The sequence below is a fragment of the Pongo pygmaeus genome, chromosome 9, assembly GCF_028885625.2.
Source record: "Pongo pygmaeus isolate AG05252 chromosome 9, NHGRI_mPonPyg2-v2.0_pri, whole genome shotgun sequence".
Classification (NCBI taxonomy): domain Eukaryota; kingdom Metazoa; phylum Chordata; class Mammalia; order Primates; family Hominidae; genus Pongo; species Pongo pygmaeus.
This window is the reverse complement of record NC_072382.2, coordinates 8776980-8804608: the sequence shown is the minus strand read 5'-3', so window position 1 is coordinate 8804608 and position 27629 is coordinate 8776980. Positions and strand designations below refer to the sequence as shown.

The 27629-nt window shown below is 55.9% G+C and overlaps 4 protein-coding genes and 1 long non-coding RNA gene across 7 annotated transcripts in view; 3 read left to right on the top strand and 2 right to left on the bottom strand.

The window, feature by feature from the left end:
- The first annotated feature begins 5648 nt into the window (after window positions 1-5648).
- On the top strand, window positions 5649-9601 carry CTSW (cathepsin W). 2 transcript variants are annotated; one of them, XM_054440630.1, is made up of 10 exons: window positions 5649-5799; window positions 6060-6144; window positions 7268-7381; window positions 8034-8188; window positions 8288-8384; window positions 8467-8547; window positions 8637-8762; window positions 8929-8993; window positions 9075-9284; window positions 9368-9601. In XM_054440630.1, exons 1-10 carry the CDS (start codon window positions 5713-5715, stop codon window positions 9476-9478), a joined length of 1131 nt encoding a protein of 376 aa, XP_054296605.1. In that variant the 5' UTR covers window positions 5649-5712; the 3' UTR covers window positions 9479-9601. The 2 variants fall into 2 exon arrangements, with proteins under 2 accessions (XP_054296605.1, XP_054296606.1); XM_054440631.1 differs by lacking the exon at window positions 7268-7381 and having other exon boundaries at window positions 9368-9590.
- A 178-nt stretch (window positions 9602-9779) lies between these two features.
- On the bottom strand, window positions 9780-15027 carry FIBP (FGF1 intracellular binding protein). 2 transcript variants are annotated; one of them, XM_054440634.2, is made up of 10 exons: window positions 14212-15027; window positions 13812-14010; window positions 13478-13604; window positions 12196-12296; window positions 11400-11533; window positions 10939-11047; window positions 10795-10858; window positions 10429-10515; window positions 10251-10348; window positions 9780-9902 (listed from the first exon to the last, which is right to left on the bottom strand). In XM_054440634.2, exons 1-10 carry the CDS (start codon window positions 14294-14296, stop codon window positions 9833-9835), a joined length of 1074 nt encoding a protein of 357 aa, XP_054296609.2. In that variant the 5' UTR covers window positions 14297-15027; the 3' UTR covers window positions 9780-9832. The 2 variants fall into 2 exon arrangements, with proteins under 2 accessions (XP_054296609.2, XP_054296608.2); XM_054440633.2 differs by having other exon boundaries at window positions 11379-11533; window positions 14212-14577.
- Window positions 15028-16659: 1632 nt separating this feature from the next.
- CCDC85B (coiled-coil domain containing 85B) lies at window positions 16660-17511 on the top strand. The gene has a single exon (XM_054440629.2). The coding sequence runs from the start codon at window positions 16660-16662 to the stop codon at window positions 17266-17268; it is 609 nt and encodes a 202-aa protein (XP_054296604.1). The 3' UTR covers window positions 17269-17511.
- A 584-nt stretch (window positions 17512-18095) lies between these two features.
- FOSL1 (FOS like 1, AP-1 transcription factor subunit) lies at window positions 18096-26774 on the bottom strand. Its single transcript, XM_054440628.2, has 4 exons — window positions 26114-26774; window positions 22676-22873; window positions 19892-19999; window positions 18096-19171 (listed from the first exon to the last, which is right to left on the bottom strand). The coding sequence occupies exons 1-4, from the start codon at window positions 26210-26212 to the stop codon at window positions 18761-18763; spliced, it is 816 nt and encodes a 271-aa protein (XP_054296603.1). The 5' UTR covers window positions 26213-26774; the 3' UTR covers window positions 18096-18760.
- LOC134740311 (uncharacterized) overlaps window positions 22854-27629 on the top strand; it is a 22776-nt gene continuing 18000 nt past the window's right edge. Inside the window, exons 1-2 of the long non-coding RNA XR_010127684.1 lie at window positions 22854-25835; window positions 26825-26962. This is a non-coding gene — a long non-coding RNA (uncharacterized LOC134740311). The remainder of the gene's footprint in view (window positions 25836-26824; window positions 26963-27629) is intronic.

Genomic DNA, 27629 nt, shown 5'->3' with positions numbered 1-27629 from the left:
CTGCCGAGGAGGGGACGTGCTGGTGGGTCCCGAGGCGAGCGCCTGGGGCTCAGGTGAACTGCGCAGTGCCCGCTCCTCGCCACTCTACCACCACCATCCCTCCCAGCTGCTGGCGCCAGAAGATTAAATAATAGCTCTTTAGGGGCCGGGCGCGGTGGCTCACGCCTGTAATCCCAACACTTTGAGAGGCCGAGGCAGGTGGATCACCTGAGGTCAGGAGTTCGAGACCAGTCTGGACAACATGGTGAAACCCCGTCTCTACTAAAAATATAAAAATTAGCCAGGCGTGGTTGCGCGTGCCTGTAGTCGCAGCTACTCAGGAGCCTGAGGCAGGAGAATCGCTTGAACTCGGGAGGTGGAGGTTGCAGTGAGCCCAGATCAATCCGCTGCACTCCAGCCTGGGTGACAGAGCGAGACTCCATCTTAAAAAAAAAATAATAATAGGCCTGACGCGGTGGCTCACGCCTGTAACCCCAACACTTTGGGAGGCCGAGGTGGGCAGATCACAAGGTCAGGAGTTCAAGACCACCCTGGCCAACATGGTGAAACCCTGTCTCTACAAAAACACAAAGAAATTAGCTGGTGTAGTGGCACGTGCCTCTAATCCCAGCTACTCAGGAGGCTGAGGCAGAATAATCTCTTGAACCCAGGAGGCAGAGGTTGCAATGAGCCGAGATCGTGCCATTGCACTCTAGCCTGGGCGACAGAGCGAGACTCCATCTCAAAAATAGTAATAATAATAATAGCTCTTTAAAACGAGAAAGACAATAACAAGAGTTGGCAAAGATACGGAGAAACTGGAGCCCTCATGCACTGTTGGTGGAAAATGGCCTGGCAGTTCCTCAAAATGTTATCACATGACCTGACAATTTCACTCCTAGGTATACATACCTAGGATAACTGAAAAGATATGTACACACACACAAATCTGTACGCAGCGTTTATAGCTGCACTATATATAAGAGCCAAATGCAGAAACAACACAAAATCCGTCAACTGATGAATAACAAGATGCAGTACATCCACACAGTGGAACATTATTCAGCCATAAAAAGGAATGAGGTACTGATGCATGCCACAATATAGGTGAATTCGTGAAACGACTGTGAAGTGAAAGAAGCCAAACACAAAAAGCCACATATTCCATTTATTTTTTATTTTTTTTAGATGGAATTTCGCTCTTGTTGCCCAGGCTGGAGTGCAATGGCATGATCTTAGCTCACTGCAATCTCTGCCTCCCGGGTTCAAGCAATTCTCCTGCCTCAGGCTCTGGAGTAGCTGGGATTACAGGCACCTGCCACCACACCTGGCTAATTTTGTATTTTTAGTAGAGATGGGGTTTCACCATATTGGTCAGGCTGGTCTCGAACTCCCGACCTCGGGTGATCCACCCACCTCGGCCTCCCAAAGTGCTTGGATTACGGGCGTGAGCCACCACGCCTGGCCCACATATTCCATTTATATGAAATAACCAGAATAGGCAAACCCAGAAAAACAGAAAGTAGATTAATGGTTGCCAGAGGAAGGTGGGGAATGGGGAGTGTCTGCTAATGGGGTCTGGGTTTTCTTTGGGATAATGAAAATATTCTAAAACTAGATAGTAGTGATGGTCACACAACTATGCAAACATACAAAAACTCACTGAACTGTACACTTCAAAAAAGTGAATTTTCTTTGGGAGGCCAAGGCGGGTGGATCACGAGGTTAGGAGATCAAGACCATCCTGGCTAAGACAGTAAAACCCCATCTCTACTAAAAAAATTAGCCTGACGTGGTGGCAGGCACCTGTAGTCCCAGCTACTCGGGAGGCTGAGGCTGGAGAACAGCGCAAACCTGGGAGGCGGAGCTTGCAGTGAGCTGAGATCACACCACTGCACTCCAGCCTGGGCGACAGAGCGAGACTCCATCTCAAAAAAAAAAAAAAAAAAAAAAAAAGTGAATTTTATAGTACGTAATAATACCACAATAGGCCAGGCACAGTGGCTCACGCCTGTAATCCCAGCATTTTAGGAGGCCAACGTGGGTGGATCACCTAAGGTCAGGAATTCCAGACCAGCCTGGCCAACATGACAAAACCCTATCTCTACTAAAAACACGAAAATTAGCCGGCTATGGTGGCGAACGCCTGTAATCCCAGCTACTCAGGAGGCTGAGGCAGGAGAATCACTTGAACCCGAGAGGTGGAGGTTGCAGTAAGCCGAGATCGTGCCACTGCACTCCAGTCTGGGCGACAGAGCGAGACCCTGTCTCAAAAAAAGGAAATATAAAAAAAGGCAGGAAAGGGGTACTGCTATCACCCCATTTCACAGATAGGGAGGCTGAGAGACTTGTCCCAGGTGAAGGATGGGACTTGCACTCATGTCCCACGGACTTCAAGACTTGCTGGGCTCCTTGCCCCGTATTAGAGCATTAAGGACTCGCCCTGCCAACACCCACTCTGTGCCAGCCATAGTGGTGGGTGCTCCACTAAGTATCTTCCACTCAAGCCTCAGCCTGAGAATTGTCATTGCCAATTAGAGATGAAGACATGAGGCCCAGGGGGGATGACTCAGTGCACAGCTGGTGCACAACCTAGACCTGAACCTCCATCTTTGCACTATCCAGCCCAAGTGAGCCTCCCACTTGGAGTTGCCTCCTCAGAATGCCTCCCTCGTCCTCTGCACCCCCAGTGACTTTCCCTGCCTTCGCCTGCTCTGCACTGGGTCCCTTTCAAGGTCCCAGACACCACTGGATCAGTGTCTCCCTCCTACCAAGCAGGGAGCTCCTCTCAGGCAGTGAGGCCCCTGTGCCCATGGCCCAGCCCTTACTGGGTGCCAGCTGGGATCTGCAGAGTAGGCAGCTGAATGAACAGATGAGTTAGTGGGTGGAGGAAGTTCATGATTCACTCAACAAACGTTTACTCGGCCAGATGCGGTGGCTCAAGCCTGTAATCCCAGCACTTTGGGAGGCCAAGGCAGGTGGATTGCTTGAGGTCAGGAGTTTGAGACCAGCCTGACCAACATGGTGAAACCCTGTCTCTACTAAAAATACAAAAAAATTACCCGGGCATGGTGGCGCACACCTGTAGTCCTAGTTACTTGGGAGGCTGAGGCAGGAGAATTGCTGGAACCAGGAAGGCGGAGGTTGCGGTGAGCCGAGATCGTGACACTGCACTCCAGGCTGGGCGACAGAGTGAGACTCTGTCCGAAAAAAACAAAGCAAAACAAAACAAACAATGTTTACTGAGTGGCCACTGTGAAGCAGATGCTGTGGTGCTAGGCACCAGGGACACAGCACTGACCAAAAACAGACCCAAACCTCCTGGCCTCGGGAGCTGTTGTTCAAGGGAAGGAAGGAGAGGATCAAAGGGAAGGCCACTGGGCCCCATACCTCCAGTTCCTTTTCCCGGTGGCCTCCCACATCCCCTACCATCACAAGAGGCCCACACTGGGACCTCCACCTCTGAGGGCTGACATGGAGCCTTAACCATCAGTCACACACAGGACAAGACTGGCTGGGGCCCATAACTGGGCTGTAGAACCACAGGGCCAGGCACCACTCTGGGGATGGTCTGTCCACGGCATTTCAATAAAGGCAGCAGCATGCTTTTCAGATAGAGAAGCCCCTTGGTTTACTCTCTGGGCAGGGTGACAAAGTGTGGCCTCATGACTCTGGGAGGAATCCTAATAAATAAACGTGGTAGGCCGGGCGCAGTGGTTCATGCCTGTAATCCCAGCATTTTGGGAGGCCGAGGCGGGCGGATCACGAGGTCAGGAGATCAAGACCATCCTGGCTAACATGGTGAAACCCCGTCTCTACTAAAAAATACAAAAAATTAGCCGGGCGTGGTGGTAGGTGCCTGTAGTCCCAGCTACTCGGGAGGCTGAGGCAAGAGAATGGCGTGAACCTGGGAGGCGGAGGTTGCAGTGAGCTGAGATCGCACCACTGCACTCCAGCCTGGGTGACAGAGTGAGACTCCATCTCAAAAAAACAAAAAAACGCGGTAGTGAGCATGTAAGTGAATAAATCGCAGGATTATAGCTGTCCTGTCTCCCACCCCATGGAACCCTAGAAAGCCAGCTCTTCACACCCTTCTCTGGTCTTGGTCACCAGTTCTCAGCCTGAACTCCTATAGGGGAGGTCCCCAGCCCAAGGACCCACTTCGAACAAAGGCAGCAGTAACAGGTGTTAATGCTGCTGCCCAGCCCTCGACCCCACAAGTCAGGCTTTGGCCTCCCTCTGTCTGTGATGCTCACCCTGTTATCCTTCTGGTTCTTCAGCCCCCTCATCCTCATCCCTAGACCGTGGGAGGGATGAGGAACAGGAGGCACTAGCTGCAATTGCTGCTCCCGGACTTTGACTCTGCGCTTTCCTGTTTTGTTTTGTTTTTTTGAGATGGAGTTTCACTTTTGTTGCCCAGGCTGGAGTGTAATGGTGCGATCTCGGCTCACTGCAACCTCCACCTCCCAGGTTCAAGTGATTCTTGTGCCTCAGCCTCCCGAGTAACTGGGATTATAGGCGCCCGCCACCATGCCCAGCTACTTTTTTGTATTTTTAGTAGAGACAGGGTTTCACCATGTTGGCCAGGCTGGTCTCAAACTCCTGACCTCAGGTGACCCACCCGCCTCCACCTCCCAAAGTACTGGGATTACAAGCGTGAGCCACCGCGCCTGGCCTGGTTTTGTTTTTTTGACACAGGATCTTGGACCCAGGCTGGAATGCAGAGGCATGATCATAGCTCACTGCAGCCTTAATCTTCCAGGCTCAAGCAATCCCGCTGGCCTCAGCCTCTCCAGTAGCTGGGACTACAGGAGAGCACCACCATGCTTGGCTAATTTTTTTTTTCTTTTTAAGTAGAGATGAAGCCTTGCTCAATTGCCCAGGTTTGTCTCCAACTCCTGAGCTCAAATGATTCTCCTACCTTGGCTTCCCAAAGTGATGGGATTACAGGCATGAGCCATTATGCCCGGCCTGCTTTCCTGTTTAAAACTCATGATGATCAATTGTTCAGTCAACAAACACCTAGCGAGCCTGCCTCATGCCTAGCCCTATTCTGGGCACCGAGGACACAAGCAAACCGAACACTTCTGGTGTGGTTGGAGGCAGATGCCCAATGGGCACAGGTGCAGCTGGGCTGAAGGGGCTGCAAAGCTTCTACCAGAGGTTGGGGAAGCAGGGAAGGCTTCTTGAAAGAGGCGGCCATTGAGCTGACTGAGCTTCATAAGATGAGCAAGAGTGGTTCCCTTGGCCGGGCGCAGTGGCTCACACCTGTTATCCCAGCACTTTGGGAGGCTGAGGCAGGTGGATCACCTGAGGTCAGGAGTTCGAGACCAGCCTGACCAACATGGCGAAATCCTGTCTCTACTGAAAATACAAAAAAATTGCTGGGCATCGTGGTGCATGCCTGTAGTCCCAGCTAGTTGGGAGGCTGAGGCAGGAGAATTGCTTGAACCCGGGAGGCGGAGGTTGCAGTTAGCCGAGATCATGCCACTGCACTCCAACTTGGGTGGAAAAAAAAAAAAAAAGAAAGAAAGAAAAAGGGGTGGGATGGGGAGCAGACAGGCAGAGGACTGAAAGCCTGAAGGCCTGAGCAACTTGTGGGTTCTAGGGGTCCACCCCCCACCCACCCACCAAGCCTGTCTTCCCCTTCGTGGTTTCTCCAGCCCCGCCCTCACACCCTCCTCCTCGATCTGCACGGCTTCCTGCCTCCATGCCACTCCAGACTGCACCGGCATGGCCCTGACTGCCCACTCCTCCTGCCTCCTGGCCCTGTTGGTGGCAGGCCTAGCCCAAGGCATCACAGGCTCCCTTAGGGCCCAGGTAAGTGCTCCCAAACCCTTACCTATGCCAGTCCCACACCTGGGGTCACCCCTTCAGAAACAGCTGGCCTGTCATTCTCATTTTTCAGAGGGAATCATTGAGGCTGGAGAGGGGGCTGACGTGCCCAAGGGCACATGGGAAGACAGAAAAGGCTAACTGGCTGACCCCTAGCCCAGTCCTTGCACGGCTGGGAGCTAAGGTGGGGCCCCAGCAATGATTCCTCTGCCCACTGCCCCTCTCCACCCTTGGTTCCTTGCCAGGACCTAGGTCCCCAGCCGCTAGAGCTGAAAGAGGCCTTCAAGTTGTTCCAGATCCAGTTCAACCGGAGTTACTTGAGCCCAGAAGGTATCACAGGGCACATACATCTCCAGTCCAAGCCCCCACTTTTTTTTTTTGAGACGGAGTTTCACTCTTGTTGACCAGGCTGGAGTGCAATGGTGTCATCTTGGCTCACGGCAACCTCCACCTCCCGGGTTCAAGCGATTCTCCTGCTTCAGCCTCTGAGTAGCTGGGATTACAGGCATGCATCACCACACTTGGCTAACCTTTACATTTTTAGTAGAGACCGGGTTTTACCATGTTGGCCAGGCTGGTCTTGAACTCCTGACCTCAGGTGATCCGCCTGCCTCGGCCTCCCAAAGGGCTGGGATTACAGGTGTAAGCCACAGAGCCCAGCCATCCCGCTTTGTAATAGATGAAGAAATCGAAGCTCAGGGTGGGGAACAGGCATGGCCAAGGCCACTCAGCAGGACAGGCCAGGGCTGGGGGTGTGTTCCCTGGTTTCCCGAAGGCATGAGTGGGTCCAGGATCATTCTTTGCTATGGATCTGGAGGGCAGTGGCAGGGGGTGGGGTCCTGCCCTAGGCCTACGTGATCCCCTGGCTCCAGAGCCAGTTCCCTGCGATTCTAGGCAGTGGGCAGGGGGCCACCACCTAGTCATTTGCTCATTCAGCAAACACCCAAGGACACCCATTTTCTCCCCACGTTGGGGACTTCTTCTGTAGCTCATGATCTAACCCCTGCCCCTGCCCTCTCGCTGTGCTGATCTCTCTAGGGGGGTGATCTGTGTGTGCCTTTTAGCCCAGGCTGCCCGTGCCCTGTCGTCTCCTCTCCCTGCCATGTTCCAGCTCTCCTCCTGTGGTCAGAGGTGTAAAGAAGGTGGCCTCACAGGAAGCTGGTCTCCAGCCACACATCCTTTCCTTGAGTCACCGCCACCAGACCCCTTGCCTGGCTTCCCACCTAGGGTGGCCAGAGATGGTCCTCTGGCTGCCTCTGGGGAAAACCCAACCCTCGGTGGGCTGGGTAACCACTTCCTGGGCCTGGGTATCTGCAGTGGGGCCTTGTGGGGGCTACAGGAAAGGAGCCAGTGCTCAACTGGGTGGGTGTGGGTGGAAGGGTGCCCAGCCAGCGGCTACTTCCTGCCCCTAAGGGCTTGGGAGTCAGCCTAGGACAACTCCCTCTTGGTCCAGAGCACGCTCACCGCTTGGACATCTTTGCTAACAACCTGGCCCAGGCTCAGAGGCTGCAGGAGGAGGACTTGGGCACAGCTGAGTTTGGGGTGACTCCATTCAGTGACCTCACAGGTACCATTAACCTTTCTGGCTCGTAGGTGGTGGTTGCGGAAGCGGTCTCCCCAGGGACATTGGCAGCTGAACCAAGCGGACCTTCAATTTTCACTCCCCAGGGAAGGAAATTCGTTTCCCTGAGGACCAGGGGCTTGGGTGCTGGTATCAAATCACCCAGTGCAGGGGCAGAATCTCTGCAGTCCTGTGTCCTAGCCCAGCCTAGGGGCCAGCGCAGCAGCTGCAGGGAAGCACCCAGCAGGGAGCCCAGCCTCTCTAGGCTTGGCACCCTTGCCTTTTTGAGAGAGTCTTGCTCTGTTGTCCAGGCTGCAGTACAATAGTGCAATCACAGCTCACTCAGCCTCCACCTCCTAGACTCAAGCAATTCCCCCGACTTCTCAGCCTTCTAAGTAGTTGGGACTACAAGCCAGCACAACCACACCCAGCTAATTTTTCTACTTTTTGTGGAGATGGGGTCTCGGACTCCTGACCTCAAGTGATCCACCCACCTTGGCCTCCCAAAGTGCTGGGATTATAGGCGTGAGCCACCACGCCAGGCCTATCCTTGCCTTTTTGCCCCTCAGGGAATTATGGGACCAACAGCTGGAGTGGGAGAGGCAGAACAGGGAGAAGGGTCAAAACGGAGACCTCAGTGGCCCTGTCTGTTCCCCAGAGGAGGAGTTTGGTCAGCTCTATGGCTATCGGAGGGCAGCTGGAGGGGTCCCCAGCATGGGCAGAGAAATAAGGTCTGAAGAGCTGGAGGAGTCAGTACCTTTCACCTGTGACTGGCGGAAGGTGGCCGGCGCCATCTCACCCATCAAGGACCAGGTATCTGCCCCTACCCAGCTCGCTCGAATTCAGCTAAGTGGTGGGAGGGAGAGGGGCATGGCCGAACACCTAGCCCCGCCCCACCCTCTCGCCCTCCAGAAAAACTGCAACTGCTGCTGGGCCATGGCAGCGGCAGGCAACATAGAGACGCTGTGGCGCATCAATTTCTGGGATTTCATGGACGTCTCCGTGCAGGGTAGGGTTGGGAGAGGGTGCGCATGTGACAGGGGAGGGAGGCCTAGGGGCCTGGTCACCCACAATGTCCCTTCTTGCACCAGAACTGCTGGACTGTGGCCGCTGTGGGGATGGCTGCCATGGTGGCTTCGTCTGGGACGCATTCATAACTGTCCTCAACAACAGTGAGTGCACTGCCCCACCACTCTGGACATCTGCAGGCGGACAGGGTGGGGAGGAGTGGAGCCTCCTCCCTTGTCTTGCTTATCTGCAGGCGGCCTGGCCAGTGAAAAGGACTACCCATTCCAGGGCAAAGTCAGAGCCCACAGGTGCCACCCCAAGAAGTACCAGAAGGTGGCCTGGATCCAGGACTTCATCATGCTGCAGAACAACGAGCACAGTGCGGGCAGGGCAGGGACACGGGCGGATGGCAGGGACAGACACCGGGGCAGAGGCAGACACGCTGGGCTACTGGGCTAGAAGACAAGAGGGGGTCGGGGGAGCGAAGGAGCGAGAGAGACCCACACACCCACATGCCAAGGGTCTGATGATGCTCCCGTCCCCAGGAATTGCCCAGTACCTGGCCACTTATGGCCCCATCACCGTGACCATCAACATGAAGCTCCTTCAGGTGAGATGGGGGAGCTGATACAGGAGGGGCATACCGGAGACTTGGCCCCACACTTAGCCCCTCGGCCCCCACCCCCTGCAGCTATACCGGAAAGGTGTGATCAAGGCCACACCCACCACCTGTGACCCCCAGCTTGTGGACCACTCTGTCCTGCTGGTGGGTTTTGGCAACGTCAAGTCAGAGGAGGGGATATGGGCAGAGACAGTCTTATCCCAGTCTCAGCCTCAGCCTCCACACCCCACCCCATACTGGATCCTCAAGAACTCCTGGGGGGCCCAATGGGGAGAGAAGGTGAGTGTGATCTATTGGGGGAGGGGGCAAGGCAGAACAGGCCTCTTCCCACCTTCCCGCCCCTATGTCCCCTAACCTCCTAGGGCTATTTCCGGCTGCACCGAGGGAGCAATACCTGTGGCATCACCAAGTTCCCGCTCACTGCCCGTGTGCAGAAACCGGATATGAAGCCCCGAGTCTCCTGCCCTCCCTGAACCCACCTGGCCCCCTCAGCTCTGTCCTGTTAGGCCAACTGCCTCCTTGCCAGCCCCACCCCCAGGTTTTTGCCCATCCTCCCAATCTCAATACAGCCTGAATAAACCAAGACAAGACCTCTGGCTTGTGAGCGGACTCTTCTGGTGGATGGGCCGAGCACAGACACCATTCCCTGAGATATGTCCCAGTTCCCAAGGGGCCACTGTACACATCCATCCTTGTACACGGACACCAGGTGCTCAGAGACAGACACAGGCACATCTGCACGCCCCCCACTTGCTCCCCGGAGCAGGACCAGTCTCCAAACTCAGAGCAACTTTATTGTCAGTGTGGGCGGAGCGTTGGGAGGGTCCTCAGTCATGATACAGGCGCAGGAGGCAGCCACGGAGGGTGCCCATGTAGCGGTCCCAGAGGGCCTGGTGTCTGCAAGAACAGGAACAGTGACAGCTGAGTTTTCACAACACTCACCGTGATGGAGGCCCTGCCCTGAGTGCTTTCTACACCTTCATTCATTTCGCCCTTAGAAAATTCTTACAATTCTTCTCATGATGAACCCCAGTTTGTATATGAGGAGACTGAGGCATGGAGAGGTTAAGAAACCTGCCCCAAATCACACAGCTTCTAAGAGGGAGAGCCAGAGCTTTGGTCCAGAGACTTTGGTCTCACCCCTAGGGTAGCAGAATGGGGAACCTTGAGTCTGCAGGAGGCGAGGTCCTGGCAGGTGGCAGGCTGGGGCAAGGCCAAGCTGGACAGGAGGACAGGGCTGCTCACCGGAAGCCATCGAGGGAGTGGACAGACACTGAATACTGATTCAGGAAGAACCGCACGTCGCTGAGTGGCCAGTGGTCGGAGCGGCAGGGTTCCACAAACTGCGGGCCCAAGAGAATACTTAGCGCTTGTATAGGCCAGGGGCAGACCAGGTTGGGCGTCAGAGAGCACGACAGCTCACCTTCTCCACGAGGTCCACAAACAGGTCTCTGACATCTTTATTGTGGGTCAGCTTGGCGGCCACGTTCACCAGCCCCCGGGACAGGTTCTGTGGGGCAGGGATCCTGGGAGTTCTGCTTTCTGCCCCAGAAGTTGGGAGCTGAGCACAGAAGCTGGGGGAGGAGAAGCAGGCCCCTCCCCAGATCTATCCACCTCCCTCCATCAACCCAAGTCCCCATTGTTTATGAGCTGCTCCCGTCAGCGGCCACCAGAGGGAGCAGCAGCACCACCTGCCGGCCAATCCCTGGCAGGGGCAGAGCTGCCCGGTAGGGGTGGCGAACTGGAGGCTGAAGATGCCAAGGGTCAGAGGCTGGATGGGACCACAGACCTTGAAGTTGGCTTCCATCTCAGAGAAGACGCCCAGCTTTCCCCGGAGAGCAGTGCACACCAGGCTGCAGAGAGACAGGGTCATGCCTATAGCCACCTGGGCCCCTACTACAGGCCCCGCCCCATGGCCCCTCTACAAGGTCACCTCTTGTGCAGGTCCAGAAGGTCCTTGTCAGCCACTAGCACCTTGAGCTCCTTCAAGTCCTGGAGAAATTCCTTGTCTAAGTCCATGTCCATGTCATCCATCTGTGAGTCTGTGAGGCCATGAAGGGGGTTGGGGTGGGTGATAAAAACCCCTCCTGTGATAGCCTAAGCCTTTCCTCACCCACCACCTCATTTCCCCCCTGGGGACAGAAGAGGAAATGGAGTGTCAGAGACATGGAGTGACATGCCCCGGGCCACAGAGAGGCAATGGGCCCTTTGTCTGCAGACAAGGTGTGTGTGGGGAAAACAGTCTATGGGCAGGGGGAGCCTGGGTGGGCTGGGTGGGGGCCGTGAATAGGAGCAGATGCCAGGAACTGGGGGCCTGTGGGAGAAACTACTGGTGGGGAATCAGGTCCTGAGGATGGGGAGGCGTCCAGGCACCTGGGTCAGTGGGGGCCTCACCGACGGCTCCAAGGGTCCAGTTTTGGATCATGAGCTCAGCGCAGAAGGCAAAGTCACCGAAGCTCAGATACTGCAGTTTTTTCTTCCCTGTCTCAAAGCGGTTGTTAGCAAAGAAGACGATGGCTGCATAGTCCCTGCACAGAAGAGAGGAGGGTCCTCTTAGGGCTTGAAATTCCTTCTTAGGAAGCAGCTCCCACCTGCAACCTCAGCTGGGTGTCCGAGTTCTGGCCTCTCTCTGCCTTAAGTCACTGTGTGACGTGTCTCAAGTCACTTCTCTATGCCCCCTTCCCCATCTGTGCAAAGAGAAGGTTCCAGCCCAAGTTTACTAGTGGATACAGTGGGAGACCATAAGGGTAACAGTTACTATTTACTGAACACTTCCTAAGTGCCAGGGCTGCGCCATGGGCTTTACATATGGCACCTCTCAACAGCCCAACTGGAAATTGCTGGACTGTGCTTTGAATGCAGGTCAGTCTGGTCCAAAGTACAGACCAAGCTGGGTGTGGTGGCTCAAGCCTGTAATCCCAGCTACTCGGGAGGCTGAGGCAGGAGAATTGCTTGAACCAGGAGGCAGAGGTTGCAGTGAGCCGAGATTGCACCATTGCATTCCAGCCTGGGCAACAAGAGTGAAACTCCGTCTGATAAAAAAAAAAAAAAAAAAAAAAGTACAGGCCAAAAGTGGGATAATCATTCCCCCAGCATAGTCAGGAGGTCAGAAGGTTTGGGGTAGGGAAGGTGGACGAGCCTCAGGGCCCAGGAAGTAGTGTGTGGGATGGGGAGGTGGCTAGCTCCTCACCTGGCCAACCGGTCAGAGAGGAGGAAGTGTTGCTGAATATTGTCCACCAGGGAGCCCCGCATTTCCTCTACCACCTTGAAGACCCGCTTAAAGTTGTCAAACTGCAGGGCAGTTAGGGTAGAAGAGAGGACTGGTCAGAGTGTCCACTGTGTCGTTCACCCAATAAACCACTTACTGAACATCTCTCCCTTCCCCATCCACCTATCCAGTCAGCAGATGCTGATTTAGCATTTTTTATTCCTTCAACCAACTATTAGTTATTAGTACTTGTTATCAACTCAAATGCTTAGCAGCTCCTGCCGTATCTTGCCTTGGATAAATGTTTACTCAATCTTATCTCTAAATCCAACCCCATTTTAGCACCATGCTCTCCAGATCTTCACAAGTTTGAGTTGGAAGAGACTTTCCTGGCTAAGCCCTAGGAACTAAAAAATAAAAAACAAATGCTAAGCTATAAACAGAAAGCGCACAGGAGATACAAAAGAAAGGCATCAAAGACCCAGAAGGGTTACTTCTTCCTGGCGTACCAAAAAGGCTTGTGGAGAAGGTGGCATCTCACCTCCTGTCTTGGATTTCAAGGGGTAGATATTGCCAAGAACAGTACCCTCCAGGTAGAAGCAACATGAGTAAAGGAAAGCCTGGGGCTGGAGAAACGTAAGCCTAGAGAGGTCTGCAGTGATGAGATCACAGGACAGCCCATAGGTCAAAGCCAAGGAGTGCAGCTGCTACCCAGGAGGCAGTGGGAGCCAATGAAAGTTTATCAGGGGTCTGATAAACTTTCAGGTCATTCTGAAAGGTCACTCTGGCCATACGGTACAGGATAGCTTGGAAGGCACAACAAGGAGCCAGGCACGGTGGCTCACGCCTGTAATCTCAGCACTTTGGGAGGCCGAGGCGGATGATCACTTGAGGCCAGGAGTTCAAGACAAGCCCGGCCAACATGGTGAAACCCTGTCTCTACTAACAATACAAAAATTAGCCGGGTGTGGGGGCGGGCGTCTGTAATCTCAGCTACTGCAGAGGCTGAGGCACAAGAATCACCTGAACCCAGGAGGCGGAGGTTGCAGTGAGCCAAGGTCACGCCACTGCACTCCAGCCTGGGCCACAGAGCAAGACTCCATCTTGGAAAAAAAAAAAAAAAAAAAAGGAGGGGAAAGGGGAAGGGAGGAGAAGACTAGGTATGAAGCTGCTGCCACAATCAGAGGCTGGAGCTGGACCAGTGGCCAAAGGGAGGGAGTGAAGTGTAGATGGGATGCTGTGTCCGTGTGGGTGCAGTGCCTACCTGTCTCCGGCAGCTCTTGAGGGTGATGCCTGTTTTGGTGCTGATGTCATCCAGGTCTTTCTTGGTGCCTTTGGACAGCTTCTTGCCCAGCACCTCCCGAACAAAGGCCTCATCAAAGGCATAGTACCTTGTGGAGTCAGAGAACACCACTGACCCTCCATAAAAGAGAGGAAAGGGGGTCTGGCGGGGCCTGGCAGGGCCTGGGTCTGACCCCTTCTACTGTCAACTTTCTGATGGCTGGGTAAGTCCCATCCCTCCCTGGGCCTGTTTCAGCCGGCAAAATGGGTATACAGTCAGACTGGTTGATGTCTCCACCATCCCACAGGGTGAGCACCTCTCGATGAGTAGTGCCTGCCGGGAGGGCGGAATCTGGAAGATGAGCTGGTGCAGTAGCTTGGGCGGCGCGTGCAGCAGCCGCTCGAGCATGTGGAAGGTGCGGTAATGGTCCATGGTGTCGCTCTGCAGCACCGCTGCCGTGGCGCCCGTCTGCTCCAGGATTCCCGAGCGCACCCGCAGGGCCACCGCGTCGGTCACTGGAAAGTGGACGCTAGCATCAGGCCCCGCCCCGCCGACGCCAGAGGCCGTTAAGGGATTCCATCCCCGACCCCTATAACACCTCTTATTCCCAGGCGCTCGCCCACTTCCCTAAAGGATGCCCAAGTCCTAGCCCCGCCCCCTCTCCCATTCAACACAACCGCTCCGCCGACTGGCTTCCCCACACGCCCCTCACGGACCCGAGTAACCATCGAGCCAGAGGCGATACACGTCCTCGTCGATAAGTGTCGTGTTCCCCACGAAGATGTCCAGCTCGCTGGTCATGGCGACGCCCGGGGCCGCAGCGCCCCGAGCAGGAGCGAGCACTGCTCGGGACTGGCGCACAGCCTCCGGGCCACTTCCGGGAGCGCCGAGATTCCGCTCCCGGCATCGGGACCCAGCTTATGACCACTTCCGGGACACAGCCAGTCGGGGCGGGGACGGGGCGGGAGCGGCGAGGGAAGAGAGGCGGAGGCCTGCACGGAGAAGCACCGCTTCCTCCCGCCGGGAGGGGGAGTCCCGGGCTCCTGCGTCCTGTCTCCCTCCCCGGCCGTCTGCAGGAGCACGAAGGGAGTGCCTAGGTCCCCGTAACTTCTCCCCTCACTTCCTCCTGGCTTTTCTCCCACCTTCTCTGCCCTCTTCGGGACCTCCTAAGTTTGACCTGTATCCTAAACTTAGAGGTTTCACAGGGCTCTATCCTAAATCTCCGCAAAAATGGGGTATGACCCGACTTCCTCGGGCTCTTGCTGGAGACCGGTTTGTCCATCCTGCGCATGAGCACCTCTCCTGGGTTTGGGGCACCTGCTCCCACCTGGTTTTAACCCCACCCCCACCCCCACCCCCACGAGCTACTGACGTCTCTAATTCTGCCCCTCGGAGCTCTGCCTGGAAGTCCACATCCGGAGGGGCCGCCTATCAGCCAAGTCTGTCCACACTCTTCCCGTAAGCCCCTCAAAAGCTCAACATATTCTAGACAGACCTCTCCCTCTCCCCATTTGTTTCTTTCCTGCGTCCCTATCTCAGTGACAGCCGTAACATCCACCAGTTCTCATACGAGAAACCTGGGCGTTCTTCCAGACTCCTCTCTCCCCACATTCAGTTCGGCTGATTCGCCTCCCGAATATTTCTAGTATCTGTTTGTCCCTTCCACCCCCACTGATGCTGCCTAGTATCTGTTTGTCCTCTCCACCCCCACTGATGCTGCCCTAGCCGTCTTTCTGCTTAGCTCTCCTTGCTCCTTGACACAGTTACTAATCTCCCTGTTTATGTCCCCTCCCCGCAGGGTCCGGCCCACACAGATCAGCCCAATCTTTTTAAATACATTTTTTTTTTTTTCGAGACAGAGTCTCGCTCTGTCGCCCAGGCTGGAGTGCAGTGGAGCGATCTCGGCTCACTGCAACCTCCGCCTCCCAGGTTCAAGCAGTTCTCTGCCTCAGCCTCCGGAGTAGCTGAGATTACAGGCTCCTCCCACCACGCCCGGCTAATTTTTGTATTTTTAGTAGGAACGGGGTTTCACCATTTGGCCAGTTAAAGGCATATTTTAAAATGTTACTCCCTTGCTTAACATCCTTAGTGGCCTTTGGAAATGCTCCAACCTGGTACTGGAAGTTCTTAAGAATCTGGCTTTTACCTACCTTTGAAGCCTCGCTCTCTCTCTCTTAGCATTTTCTCGACACATGTGCTTTTCAAAAACCATCAAGCTATCCTCACTGTTCCTAAAGCAGCTAGGCTCTTTCGGGCACCAGTGTCTTTCACCATGTTATTCTCTCTCCCTGAAATAGCTCTTTACTTGGCAAAGTCATATGGATCTACCAGAGCCTCTTGGATAGCATCTCTTTTGGGAACCCTCTTAAGGACCCTCAGACCATACGCCTCCCGGATTTATTTCTTGCTTAACACAGCTTGTCTTCCCGGACAGACTGCGACCTCCTTGAGGATGGAATCAGTATTTTGGTTAAATTTATTTCTGCATGGGCCTTGCACATAAAAAACGTTTGTTGAACAAACGAATCCTGTATGTTCCTCCCCCCAGGCCGGAAACGCTCCCTGGGAGGGAGGGTAGTCTATTGGTGAGCTAGGACGTTTGGACTCAGGGTTCCGAGGAACCAGGAGCGATCCTTAGTGGGCCGAGACTTCCGAATCTGATCAAAGGTAAAGAGGGACTGGAGAGCGGTCCATCTGACTTCTGTGGGGGATGGGCAGGAGTCAGGGGCGGACGCCTGAATCTTGGTTCTCAGAAGAGCCGAGAGGCCTAGGCTCAAGCTTGGGGCGATCCAGTACTTGGAGGTTCGAAGCTCCTAGTTTCGGGTTGAGACCGATGCGGAGGGCGATGACGCGCGGGTTCCTTGACATCGAGGATCAGTAACACCCGGAGTGGGTGGGGAAGGGGGGGGGGAACCCTGAGCTCAGGCCCCGCCCCTTTCCGGGGACGTTTCACCGGACTGGCTGTCCTTCCATAACGTCATGCGGCCCCGCCCCGGCGCGCGCCCTGCCGCGTGCCCAGCCAGGGTAGCTGCTGCAGCCTACGCTGCCTCGGCCACTGCCTGCCGCGCGCGGAGCCGGAGCTCGAGCCTGAGTGGCGCCGGGCCCGACGTGGGGCTCCTGGGCCGCGGCGGCGGGCGGGCGATGCTCCAGCGGCCTGACCAGCCATGGAGGCCGAGGCAGGCGGCCTGGAGGAGCTGACGGACGAGGAGATGGCGGCGCTGGGCAAGGAAGAGCTAGTGCGGCGCCTGCGGCGGGAGGAGGCGGCGCGCCTGGCGGCACTGGTGCAGCGCGGCCGCCTCATGCAGGAGGTGAATCGGCAGCTGCAGGGCCACCTGGGCGAGATCCGCGAGCTCAAGCAGCTCAACCGGCGTCTGCAGGCAGAGAACCGTGAGCTGCGCGACCTCTGCTGCTTCCTGGACTCGGAGCGCCAGCGCGGGCGGCGCGCCGCGCGCCAGTGGCAGCTCTTCGGGACCCAAGCATCCCGGGCCGTGCGCGAGGACCTGGGCGGCTGTTGGCAGAAGCTGGCCGAGCTGGAGGGCCGCCAGGAGGAGCTGCTGCGGGAGAACCTGGCGCTTAAGGAGCTCTGTCTGGCGCTGGGCGAAGAATGGGGCCCCCGCGGCGGCCCCGGCGGCGCGGGGGGCTCAGGAGCCGGGCCAGCACCCGAGCTTGCCTTGCCCCCGTGCGGGCCCCGCGACCTAGGTGATGGAAGCTCCAGCACTGGCAGCGTGGGCAGTCCGGATCAGTTGCCTCTGGCCTGTTCCCCCGATGACTGAAGGCACTGCTTCCTCCACGCCGACGCCCGCCCGGATTGCTCCCCGAGCCCCAGGACCGCTGTGGACCTCGGGACCTGGACGCCCTCCTGGCTGCGCAGGAGGGGCCGCTGGCATGGACTAAGAAATCCTGACACCAAGAAGGGCCCCTCGCTCTTGCTGGCAGGGCAGCAGGGGGACTGAAGGCTGGAGCGGAGGGACTTGCTGGGGGTTGGATTGGGGGTAATAAACCCGGACGGAAGCGGAGCCCACGGCCTGGGCAGCGTCTGTTTGGTACTCGCCGGGGTTGGGGCGAGGGTGGGGTGCTGATACAGGGTACCATTCCCATCCAGGACTGCAGAACTAATGATTCCCCCATTACTTCAAGCCTGGGGTGGGATGCGGGGCAGTGGTAAACCAGACTTCCCCCATCGGGCGCCGGGACCGGCCGTAATCCAGCCCCTGAAGTGGCTCCAGCTCCCTTCCCGGCTCCTTCCTGTCCAAGACAATGGGGCAGGAAGCAGGTGCTGGGGGCCTAGAACCACTCGGCCGCCTCCTCTGAGGCTGGAAGGGGGCATAACAGCGCCCCCCCCCGTGGCACACGCAGCAGCACTGTCGGCCCCCACGGGGAGAGGGGCGGTAAGCCTCTTCGCTTTTACCCCAGAGGACTGTCTCCCCTCAGTCCTGGAGATGAGGCCGAGCGGATGTAGCCCCACTTGTCAGATAAGACAAAGTCCAAAAATATCAAAGAATTTGTCCAAGGTCATGCAGTGAGTCTGTAGAGCTAAGGCTGGGACCTAGGGCTCCAAATATTCTCCCATTGGCCTCTGGGTCCAGTGAGGCACTCAGGCCACAGCTTCAAGCCTTTTATTCCTTTTTGGTAGGTTTGTATAAAAATACTCTCTTTAGGAAAATAAATAGCAGCTGCCCTCGCTGTGGAGGCTTGGATTCCCTGGAGCTGAAGGCTTCTCAAAGCTGAGATCCGCAGATCAGCTCATCACAGAAGCCAAGGGCGCCTCCTGAGCTGTGCGGTTCAGGAGGGGGCGGCAGAATGGCCTGGTCCAATCACCTGCTGCTGCTGGCAGTGGGGCTGGTGAGTTAGTGTTCTAGGTGGGTAAAGTGGCACCTTCTGTCAGGAGATAGGGTTGGGTGGATCACAGGAAGAGGGTGATGGGGAGCGTGGCAGTGATCTGGAAGGGGTTAGGGCTCCAGAGGACCTCTAAGGATCTACAAAGTCTCTGGGCTGCCAGGATTCCTCTGGCACAAATGGGAAATATTTTGTCTCTGATTTAGTGCAAATTGTGCTAGAGAGGCCAGCTCTAGAGAAACAGTGGGCAGCTTTGGTGGCCCCAAGCTGGCTCTACTGTGAAGCACAATATGGTCAGTCTCATTAGAGGGATGGAGAAGAAGCTGCTGGAGTTGGATGTGGGATACTGTCCAGGCCAGCTGGACCAGTGGGGGAAGGGGAGGAGACGTTGGCTAGGGTGGCATCTGTAGAGAGTAGGGCTCAGGCGCCTCACAAAGCGAGGAGGGTTGGAGAGCCAAGGGGGTCAGAGGATGGGTCTCCGCTGCTGCTGCTACTCTTGCGATGAGCTGAGGCACAGGGCTCAGGAGTGCTGGGGTAGGTGAAGACCAGGCTGGGGGTGAAAGGAGTTAGGGAGGGTGTGGTCATGAGTGTGGGGGTGTGCAGTGCCTCAGGTTCAAGCACAGGCCCTGGGGAAAGGGAGATACAAGGTACAGGGCGGCAGGGGGCTGGTGGGCTGCTGGTGCCGCTGGTACTGCCTGTGTCCCCGTCCTTTGCTCCTTCCGGGATTTTGCAGATGGGTCGGTGGGCTTCCAGCACCAGCTCCAGGCGCTCCTTCTGCTTCTGGAGCTCCTCAATCTCTCGCTGCAGCCCAGATTTCTCATCTTCCAGTTTGTCAGTCTCCTGTAGAAGATCAGGAGAGGAGTCAGGAAGGTGAGGGCTAAATACCCCAGAGCCTCAGACGTTTGGACTCAGGGTTCTGAGGAGCTGGGATTGGGTGGGGGTGGGGGGGGGCAGTGGAGAGTCCCCAGCAAGTCTGGACTACAACTCCCATGAGCCCCTGGGAGAAAATGGGCACAACTCCCATCAGGCCCAGACGTTTTAGGAGATTGCTGGCACCAGGCAGTGGCTTCGGCCTGTAATCCCAGCACTTTGGGAGGCTGAGGCGGGCGGATCACTTGAGACCAGGAGTTTGAGACCAGCCTGGCCAACATGGCGAAACCCCGTCTCTACTAAAAATACAAAAATTAGTCGGGTAGGGAGGCAGGCGCCTGTAGCCCCAGGTACTCAGCAGGCTGAGGCATGAGAATTGCTTGAGCCTGGGAGACAGATGTCACAGTGAGCCATGAGCCGAGATCTCGTCACTGCACTCCAGCCTGGGTGACAGAGTGAGACTCTGTCTCAAAGAAAAAGGAGATTGCTGGCTGAGCTTCAGCTCTGCTCTGCTGCGAGTGAGACATGCTGCAGCCAATTTCTAATCAATTTTTCGTCATCATTTTCCCAGAAGGACTGCCCCTCGGACAAGGAGCTAGGATGGTGGGAAGGGGGCTACATATACTGGGGCTCTGGGGGCTCTGGGAGACAGGGTCCCTCTGAGCTCAGTGGACCAGGGCTGGTGCTCACCGCCTGCAGGAAGTCGGTCAGTTCCTTCCTCCGGTTCCTGCACTTGGCCGCAGCCAGCTTGTTCCGCTCGCGCCTTACTCGGCGGCGCTCCTCTTCCTCCGGGCTGATCTAGGGGTGAGACCGGCAGTGAGGAGGACCCTGGGCTACTGGCTGCCTGGAACTCGCCCCTCACGGTGGCCCAGTGGTAGGACCCTGGCAGAGGTCATGGTAGGGCCCCCTCAGCCTGTGATTTAGGGATCACTGCACCCAACCAGTTCCCTGCACTGAGGCGCTGTCTGCTTGGATTGGTAAAACTTCCTCCTCACACCTAGCTTTAGTGCACATTCCTCTCCCATAATGCCCTCCCCCTCCGCAAACCCTAACCCTCCTCATCTCCCAGGACTCAACTAAGATGCTCCTGCCTCCAGGAAGCCCTCTTATTCCCCAGCCAGAAGCGACTTTTCCTTCTCAGCACCCTCTTTGCAGGACCCTCATCCTTCTGGATCTCTGGACAACCATCTCCTCTTCCATGAGCTGTAAGCACTAGGAGGGGCTAATGAGTGCTGCTGATTAAGTTGCAATTTATTGGAAAACTACTATGTGCCAGCCAAGTACTTTACATAGATTCTTGTTTTTTCACTGAGAATATGGAAAGATTTTTTTTTTTTTTTTTTTCAGACAGAGTCTCACTCTTTCCCATGCTGGAGTGCATTGGCCCAATCTTGGCTCACTGCAACCTCCACCTACTGGGTTTAGGTGATTCTCGTGCCTCAGCCTCCCAAGTAGCTGGGATTACAGGCATGCACCACCACACCTGGGTAATTTTTGTATTTTTAGTAGAGACGAGGTTTCACCATGTTGGCCAGGCTGGTCTTGAACTCTTAACCTCAGGTGATCCACCCTCCTCAGCCTCCCAAAGTGCTGGGATTACCGGCATGAGCCACTGTGCTCGGCCTTTTTTTTTCTTTTTCTTTTTCTTTTTTTTGTGTAGTGACGGGGTCTCACTATGTTGCCCAGGCTGGTCTGGAACTCATGGGCTCAAGGGATCCTCCTGCACTGGCCTCCTAGAATGCTTGGATTACCAGGGGGAGTCACCACAGCTGTCCTCTTTTTTTTTTTTAAACATAGATTCTTTTTTTTTTTTGAGATGGAGTCTCCCTCTGTTGCCCAAGCTGGAGTGCAGTGGCGCAATCTCGGCTCACTGCAAGCTCCGCCTCTCGGGTTCACACTATTCTGCCTCAGCCTCCCAAGTAGCTGGGACTACAGGCGCCCACCACTAAGCCCGGCTAATTTTTTGTATTTTTTAGTAGAGACGGGGTTTCACCATGTTAGCCAGGATGGTCTCGATCTCCTGACCTCATGATCCACCCGCCTTGGCCTCCCAAAGTGCTGGGATTACAGGTGTGAGCCACCCCGCCTGGCCTTAAACTAGATTCTTAACCCAACTTTCCATGAAAAACTGAAGCCCAGGGAGGATAACTTGCTTATGGTTCCAGAGCAGGACTTAGAACCCATAGAACTCACTCACTCTATTCCACATTGAGTGACAGGCCAGATGAGAGAGACCATTTCACCAAAAGTATCCAACTCACAGCTCACAGCCCTACCTGGAGAACCCAGGATCAAAGGGTCACTCTCAGGACCAGGCTGAAGGAAGGACGCACAGGAGGGTTTACCCCTGGCCCGCTTCTGTGGCTCACACCACAGTCCCTCCTCACCACAAAGGCCAGACATTCTGTTCTGGGAAACCTGTCCCTGGCTGATCTCTCATCTTTCCCAGGGCCCTAACCTCTCTCCCCATCCTCTACCTGCCGACCGAGCTTTTTAACCTCATCCGCTGTAGTCTCCCACACCAAAATGCCCCAGGGAGAGGAAAGATGAGCCACTCCTTTAAAGACTCGCCATCTCTTACTCACTTATTTTGGTAAGGGCTTTGGGGAGCCAAGAATTGTCAGTTCCCTCTACTTTGAGCCTTCTGTTAGCTCCCAGTGAGACAGCGTGGCTTGGTGATTAGTTTTGGGGGTTTTATTTTACTTTGTTTTTTCGGTAGAGACAGGGTCTCTCTATGTTGCCCAGCCTAGTCTTGAACTCCTGGCCTCAAGTGATCCTCCTGCCTAGGTCTCTCAAAGTGCTGGGATTACAGGCATGAGCTACTGCACCTGGCCCTGGTTTGGTGGTTAGGATCTGACTTCAGAGATGTATAGACCTGGGGCCAAGGCCAGTCCTGTGTCATTACTCACTACTTGTGTGATCTTGGGCAAGTGACTACCCCTCTGTGCCTTCATTTCCTTGGCGGAAGATGGGGAAAACCAGAGTACATTCCCCAGAGAGATTTTGTGAGGATTAAATGAGACAGGGAAACTGAGACTGAGGGAGTAGCTGAAGGGAACCCTCTTGTTCCTGTTCTCTCCCAGATAACATAAGCGCCCCCTCTATGCATGTCAGCAGGTGGAGACCCCCTCACCATTCCGTGTGTGCACCTTACATGTTCTTGCCTCCGCCTCCATCCTTGCTCCTGCCACCCCCTCTACCTGGAACGTCCTTTCCTTCCTCTCTGCCTCTGCCAGTCCTACCCATCCTTCTAGGCTAACATGCCACCTCCAGGAAGCTTTCCCTGATCCAGAAGTGACTGTTGTACCCTCTGGGCCTCCCGTGGGGCTCCTATCACTTTCAGCCTTGGACAGTAGTCACCCGTAGCCTACCTTACCCCCTCCTAAGCCTGCGCTCTCCTTTCTGGCAGGAGCTTCTCTGCACCCTAGCACTCCTGGGCAGGGTCGGAACCACTGCAATGCCTCTGTGCCTTACCTGTTCACAAGGCCTTCGACGTACCCCTGGAGGCGGCCCCAGGGCCCGGATGACTCCTGGTCGGGGTTGTGGGGGGCTGTACTGAGGGTAGGTCAGAGGCCTGGGGTAACTGCTGGGCCCCAGGAAATGAGGCTGTACCATCCACTGCAGCTCCTGACTGCCACTCATGGTGTTGATGCTTGGCACCAGGTGGAACTTCTAAGGAATAAGAAATGGAAGGCCACAGGTGAGGTCCATGTGGATTGAGGGGCTTCCGTTGGGCAGAGGCTACACTGCTGTCTACCTTCAATGTACAGGCTAGCTCTGGGAACAAAAAGAGCACAGTTTGGCAGTCAGAGACTGACCTGGTGGCAAATCCCTGCTCATAAGCTGTGTGGCTTTGGGCAGGTCACATAACCTCTCTGTGCCCCCATTTCCCCATTAGAGCTAACATTTATAAAGCATAAACTGCCAGGAACTGTTCTAACCACTTTACAAATACTGACTCATATCATTGGCACAGCAGTAACATCTTCATTTTCTTTTCTTTCTTTTTTTTTTTTTTGAGATGGAGTCTCACTCTGTTGCCCAGGCTGGAGTGTAGTGGCATGATCTTGGCTCACTGCAACCTGCGCCTCCCAGCTTCGAGTGATCCTCCTGCCCCAGCCTCCCGAGTAGCTGGGATTACAGGCGTGCACCACCACGCCCGGCTAATTTTTGTATTTTTAATAGAGACAGGGTTTCACCATGTTTGCCAGGCTGGTCTCCAGCTCCCAATCTCAGGTGATCCACCCACCTCGGCCTCCCAAAGTGGTGGAATTACAGGCATGAGCCACCGCGCCCAGCCTAGTATCTTCATTTTCAGACGGGAGAACAGTTGTCCACAGACACAGAGCCAGTGAGTAGGAAATGGGATTTGAGCCCAGCAGCTTGGCTCTTACCCACTCCTGCACCTGTTTGCACAAAGAGGATAAATTACAGCTCCCAGCTCACGGGGAGGCTGTGAGAATCAGGTGAGAGAATGTGTGCGACAGTCTGGTAAGTGGCAGGTGCCCAGCGCAGAGGGGCTGAGGCAGAAAAGAGTCACTGCTCTGAGTTCAGGCCATTCCATTGCTTTTTTTTTTTTTTTTTTTTTCTTGAGACAGGGTCTCACTCTGTCGCCCAGGCTGGAGTACAGTGACCTGCGGGCTCAAGCAATCCTCCCACCTTAGCCTCCCAAGTAGCTGGGACTACCGACGTGCACCACCACATTTGGCTAATTTTTTTTTCTTTTCTTTTCTTTTTTTTTTTTTTTTTTTGAGACAGTCTCACTTTGTCGCCCAGGTTGGAGTGCAGTAGCCGGATCTCGGCTCACTGCAACCTCCACCTCCCGGATTCAAGCAATTCTCCTGCCTCAGCCTCCCAAGTAGCTGGGACTACAGGCGCCCACAACTGTGCCTGGCTAATTTTTGTATTTTTAGTAGAGACGGGGTTTCACTATGTTGGCCAGGCTGGTCTTGAACTCCTGACCTCAGGTGATCCACCCGCCTTGGCCTACCACAGTGCTGGGATTATAGGCATGAGCCACACCGCACACGGCCTGGCTAATTTTTTTAAATTTTTTTGTAGAGACAGGGTCTCACTAGGTTGCCCAGGGTGGTCTCAAGTTCCTGAGCTGAAGCAGTCCACCCACCTCAGCCTCCCAAAGTGTTGAGATGACAGGCTTTAGCCACCTGGCATGGCAGGCTGTCCCAATTCTAATCTCAGCTCTCAGCTACTTACTGGCTGTGTGACCATGGGCAAGTTATTTAACCTCCATGTGCCTCAGTTTCCTCATTTTTAATATTGTTACAGGTGAGGATTACAGGATTTCACTGATGTTAAGAAGTACCCTTTAATAGCTCTGAAATCATAGTTTAATTGGCAATTAAAAAAATTTTAGTGGACTAGGCACGGTGGCTCATACCCAGCATTTTGGGAGGCTGAGGTAGAAGGATCACTTGAGCTCAGGAGTTTGAGGTCACACTGGGCAACACAGTGAGACTTCATTTCTACAAAAAAATTAAAAAATTAGTTGGGTGTGGTGGTGCGTGCCTGTGGCCAGGTCGCTTCCCAGCTAGGATCTCAGTAGGATTGCTTGAGCCCAGGAGGCTGAGGCTGCAGTGAGCTGTGATTGCGCTACTGCTCTATAGTCTGGGCAACAGAGGGAGACCCTGTCTCAGAAAAAAAAAAGGAAAGAAAATTAGTGGCATAAAGTTATAGTGGATTTTTTTTCAATCGATGAGGTCTTTGATTCTGTGAAATATGGTAAATGATGTAGCAAGCGCCCAGCACGACGTCCCTGTTCCCATTCTATCAGCCAGCTATCTGAGGAGTGGGTTGGGATGGGGCTCAGTGTTCTGAGAGAAGTGGGTTCGAGCTCTGCCGCTGAGCCCTGGGTGTGGGCGCCCAGTCGTCCGGGAAGCGCCCCACAAGCCCAGGCAAGTCCCGACAGCGGTAGCCCGAGCCCAAGCGCTGCGGGCCCGGCGTCCCAGTGACCCCAGTTCCGGGTCCGAGACACCGCCGGCGGCATCTCCCACTCCCGGGCCCGGGCCGCTCCGGGCCAGGAAGGGAGGGACGCCCCGGGTGACTCAGCCGCCGTGACTCGGCCGCCGTGACTCGGCGGAACGGACGCCCCTCCTTCCCTCCCCTGTCGACACGTGCTCTCAGCCCCTCGACAGGAAACGGGCACCTGCAGCCTCCCAGGTGCCCCCGGCGGGCAGCGGGCGCCGTTAGGGGCCGAGAGTGGGGTCGCGAGAGTCGCCCGCAGCCTGACCCCGCGCACGTCCCGGAACCTCGAGGTCTCTATTGGCCGCATTTGCCAAAGGGATCGAGGGCTGGTCTCCAGGGACCTGGCAGGTTCCACTGCCCGGACCCCCCCGGGCTCCCCAGGCCGAGAAACGATAGGGACTTGGCGACGGAGGGGCGAAGGACAGACAGACGGACGGACACGCGGAGGGTCGCAGACCGGGCCGGGACTCCCACCCTGGCCCAGCTGCTCTCCCGACGGATCCCGCCTCCCTCCCGTGTGGGGACGCTCACCCCAGCCCAGACTCCAGATCCCAGGAATTCAGCCCGAGGCGGAGAGACCCTCCTAGCCGTCGGGGCGACCACCCCAGGCGCCCACGCCCCTTCTGAAGCAGGGTGGACGCAGAAGTCACAGGTGGGCAGAAGGAGAGAAAGCGGGCACGGAGACGGAGGGACGGACGCGGACGGCGAGGGAGAAGGGAGCGGCTGGGAGAAGGGGAGTTCGCGGGTCTCTGCCGCCCGCTGCGTGGTGGGGGCAACTGGCCCCGGACGGCGAGGGGCAGGATCCTCGCCGCGACCCCCAGCCCGGCCCCGATTCCGGTTCCCGGCTCCAGTCCCGGAGCGTGCGGGAGTTGACCCCGGCCTCCCACGCGCGGTCCTCCCGGGGGACCCCCGGCGTCGGGCCCCTCTCACCTGCTGGGCTGCCTGCGCTGCGGCCGGGGGCTGCGCGGGGCCGCCGTACCCGCCGCCGTTCCCGGAGCTCGGGCCGGGTTCCCCGAAGTCTCGGAACATGCCCGGGGCTGGCGGCTCTGCGGGGTCCACGGCTGCTGGGTTCTGACTCACCCGCGCCGTGCGGAGTCTTTTCTTTTTATGAATGAAAAGTTCTCGGGCTGAACCACTGCGACCGCGGGGGGTGGGGGCGTTGCAGCGGCGCGGTCACCTCCAGGCTCCACCCCCGAGACGCGCCGCCTTGGCCCGTCGGTCCCGAACTTGGCGACGCCTCCCCAAGTCCAGCGGCAGCCTTTTCACCGGGATGGGCCCGGCTCGGCGTTCCCCGGCGGCTGCGGGCCCGCCCCCCTGACGTAGCTGCCCATACATGGTGTAACTTCCTCGCCGCGCCCAGGTGGAGCCCCGGGTTCCCCTGCGGACTGACGCACCTGCCAGAGCCCGCGCCCCGCCCCAGCCCTCTCAAGGCCTGGGCTAGCCTCCGTTTCTGCTCCCACAAAATAGCACGAAAGAATCACATCTCTAGGAGCCACGCCAACCGCCACCCAAAGCTTCGTGGAGTGAGGTCTTTCCACTGGCCTTGTTTTAAGGCTTCGAGTATATGAAAAGTGAATAAATGACAAACCAGAGTTACAAAAATGGTGGCATATTTTATTTTACTTTGTATTTTTGAGACAGGGTCTCTGTCACCCAGGCTGGAGTGCAGTGGCTCGATCTCGGCGCACTGCAGGCTCAACTTCCTGAGCTAAAGGGATTCACCTGCCTCAGCGCCCCCTCCAAGTAAGTGGGACTACAGGCGCTGGTCACCATGCCCAGGTAATTTTTGCGTTTTTTGTAGAGATTGGGTCTCACCGTATTGCCCAGGCTGGGTAGTATATTTTAAATGTTTGCGATAAGGTAATGCTTTGAACTAACCACACATAAAATGCAATATAATTGTATTACTCAGGATAATTTCAGGAGCTATGACGAGTTTTAATTCAGGGCCACTACAGGTGTCCTGAGGTCTGATAAACGCCATCTTCTTTATGGTCAGTGCCTTTCGGAGGCTTATGGCCACCAGACTTGTTTGGAGAGTATGTCAAAGGTGAGTGAATGTGAGGCAGGTATCATCCTCATCCGTGTTTTACAGATGGGGAAACTGAGGCTGGGAGATGCTGAAATGAATTACTCAAAGTCGCTAAGTGAGTAGCTGGCACAGGTTGCCAAGTCACAGCCGTGGGCACTCCAAGCCCAGGCTCAGCCAAGATTTTTCAAAGCCCTTACACCTTCACAGACACCTTGTCGCACATCCAGAATGTTAGTGCTGGGCACCATCCCAAAGCTTCTCTCTGATTACTTCCATCTGTAGATGAGGAAACTAAGGCCCAGATGGAGTACTGAGCTCCCAGTTGTCACACGACTAGAGAAAGAGGGCTGGGGCCAGGTGTGGTGGCTCATGCCTGTAATCCTAGCACTTTGGAAGGCCAAGGCAGAAAGAACC

Coding starts and splice junctions, on each gene's coding strand:
- CTSW (XM_054440630.1), top strand. CDS start 5,713: ATGGCCCTGACTGCCCACTCCTCCTGCCTCCTGGCCCTGTTGGTGGCA. Junction 8,548..8,636: donor CATAACTGTCCTCAACAACA/GTGAGTGCACTG, acceptor GCTTATCTGCAG/GCGGCCTGGCCAGTGAAAAG. Junction 8,994..9,074: donor TCAACATGAAGCTCCTTCAG/GTGAGATGGGGG, acceptor CACCCCCTGCAG/CTATACCGGAAAGGTGTGAT.
- FOSL1 (XM_054440628.2), bottom strand. CDS start 26,212: ATGTTCCGAGACTTCGGGGAACCCGGCCCGAGCTCCGGGAACGGCGGC. Junction 22,874..26,113: donor CAGCGCAGGCAGCCCAGCAG/GTGAGAGGGGCC, acceptor CTTATTCCTTAG/AAGTTCCACCTGGTGCCAAG. Junction 19,172..19,891: donor TGACCGACTTCCTGCAGGCG/GTGAGCACCAGC, acceptor GATCTTCTACAG/GAGACTGACAAACTGGAAGA.
- CCDC85B (XM_054440629.2), top strand. CDS start 16,660: ATGGAGGCCGAGGCAGGCGGCCTGGAGGAGCTGACGGACGAGGAGATG.
- FIBP (XM_054440633.2), bottom strand. CDS start 14,296: ATGACCAGCGAGCTGGACATCTTCGTGGGGAACACGACACTTATCGAC. Junction 13,605..13,811: donor CAGGCACTACTCATCGAGAG/GTGCTCACCCTG, acceptor TGACTCCACAAG/GTACTATGCCTTTGATGAGG. Junction 10,349..10,428: donor TTGTGGACCTCGTGGAGAAG/GTGAGCTGTCGT, acceptor TTGGGCCCGCAG/TTTGTGGAACCCTGCCGCTC.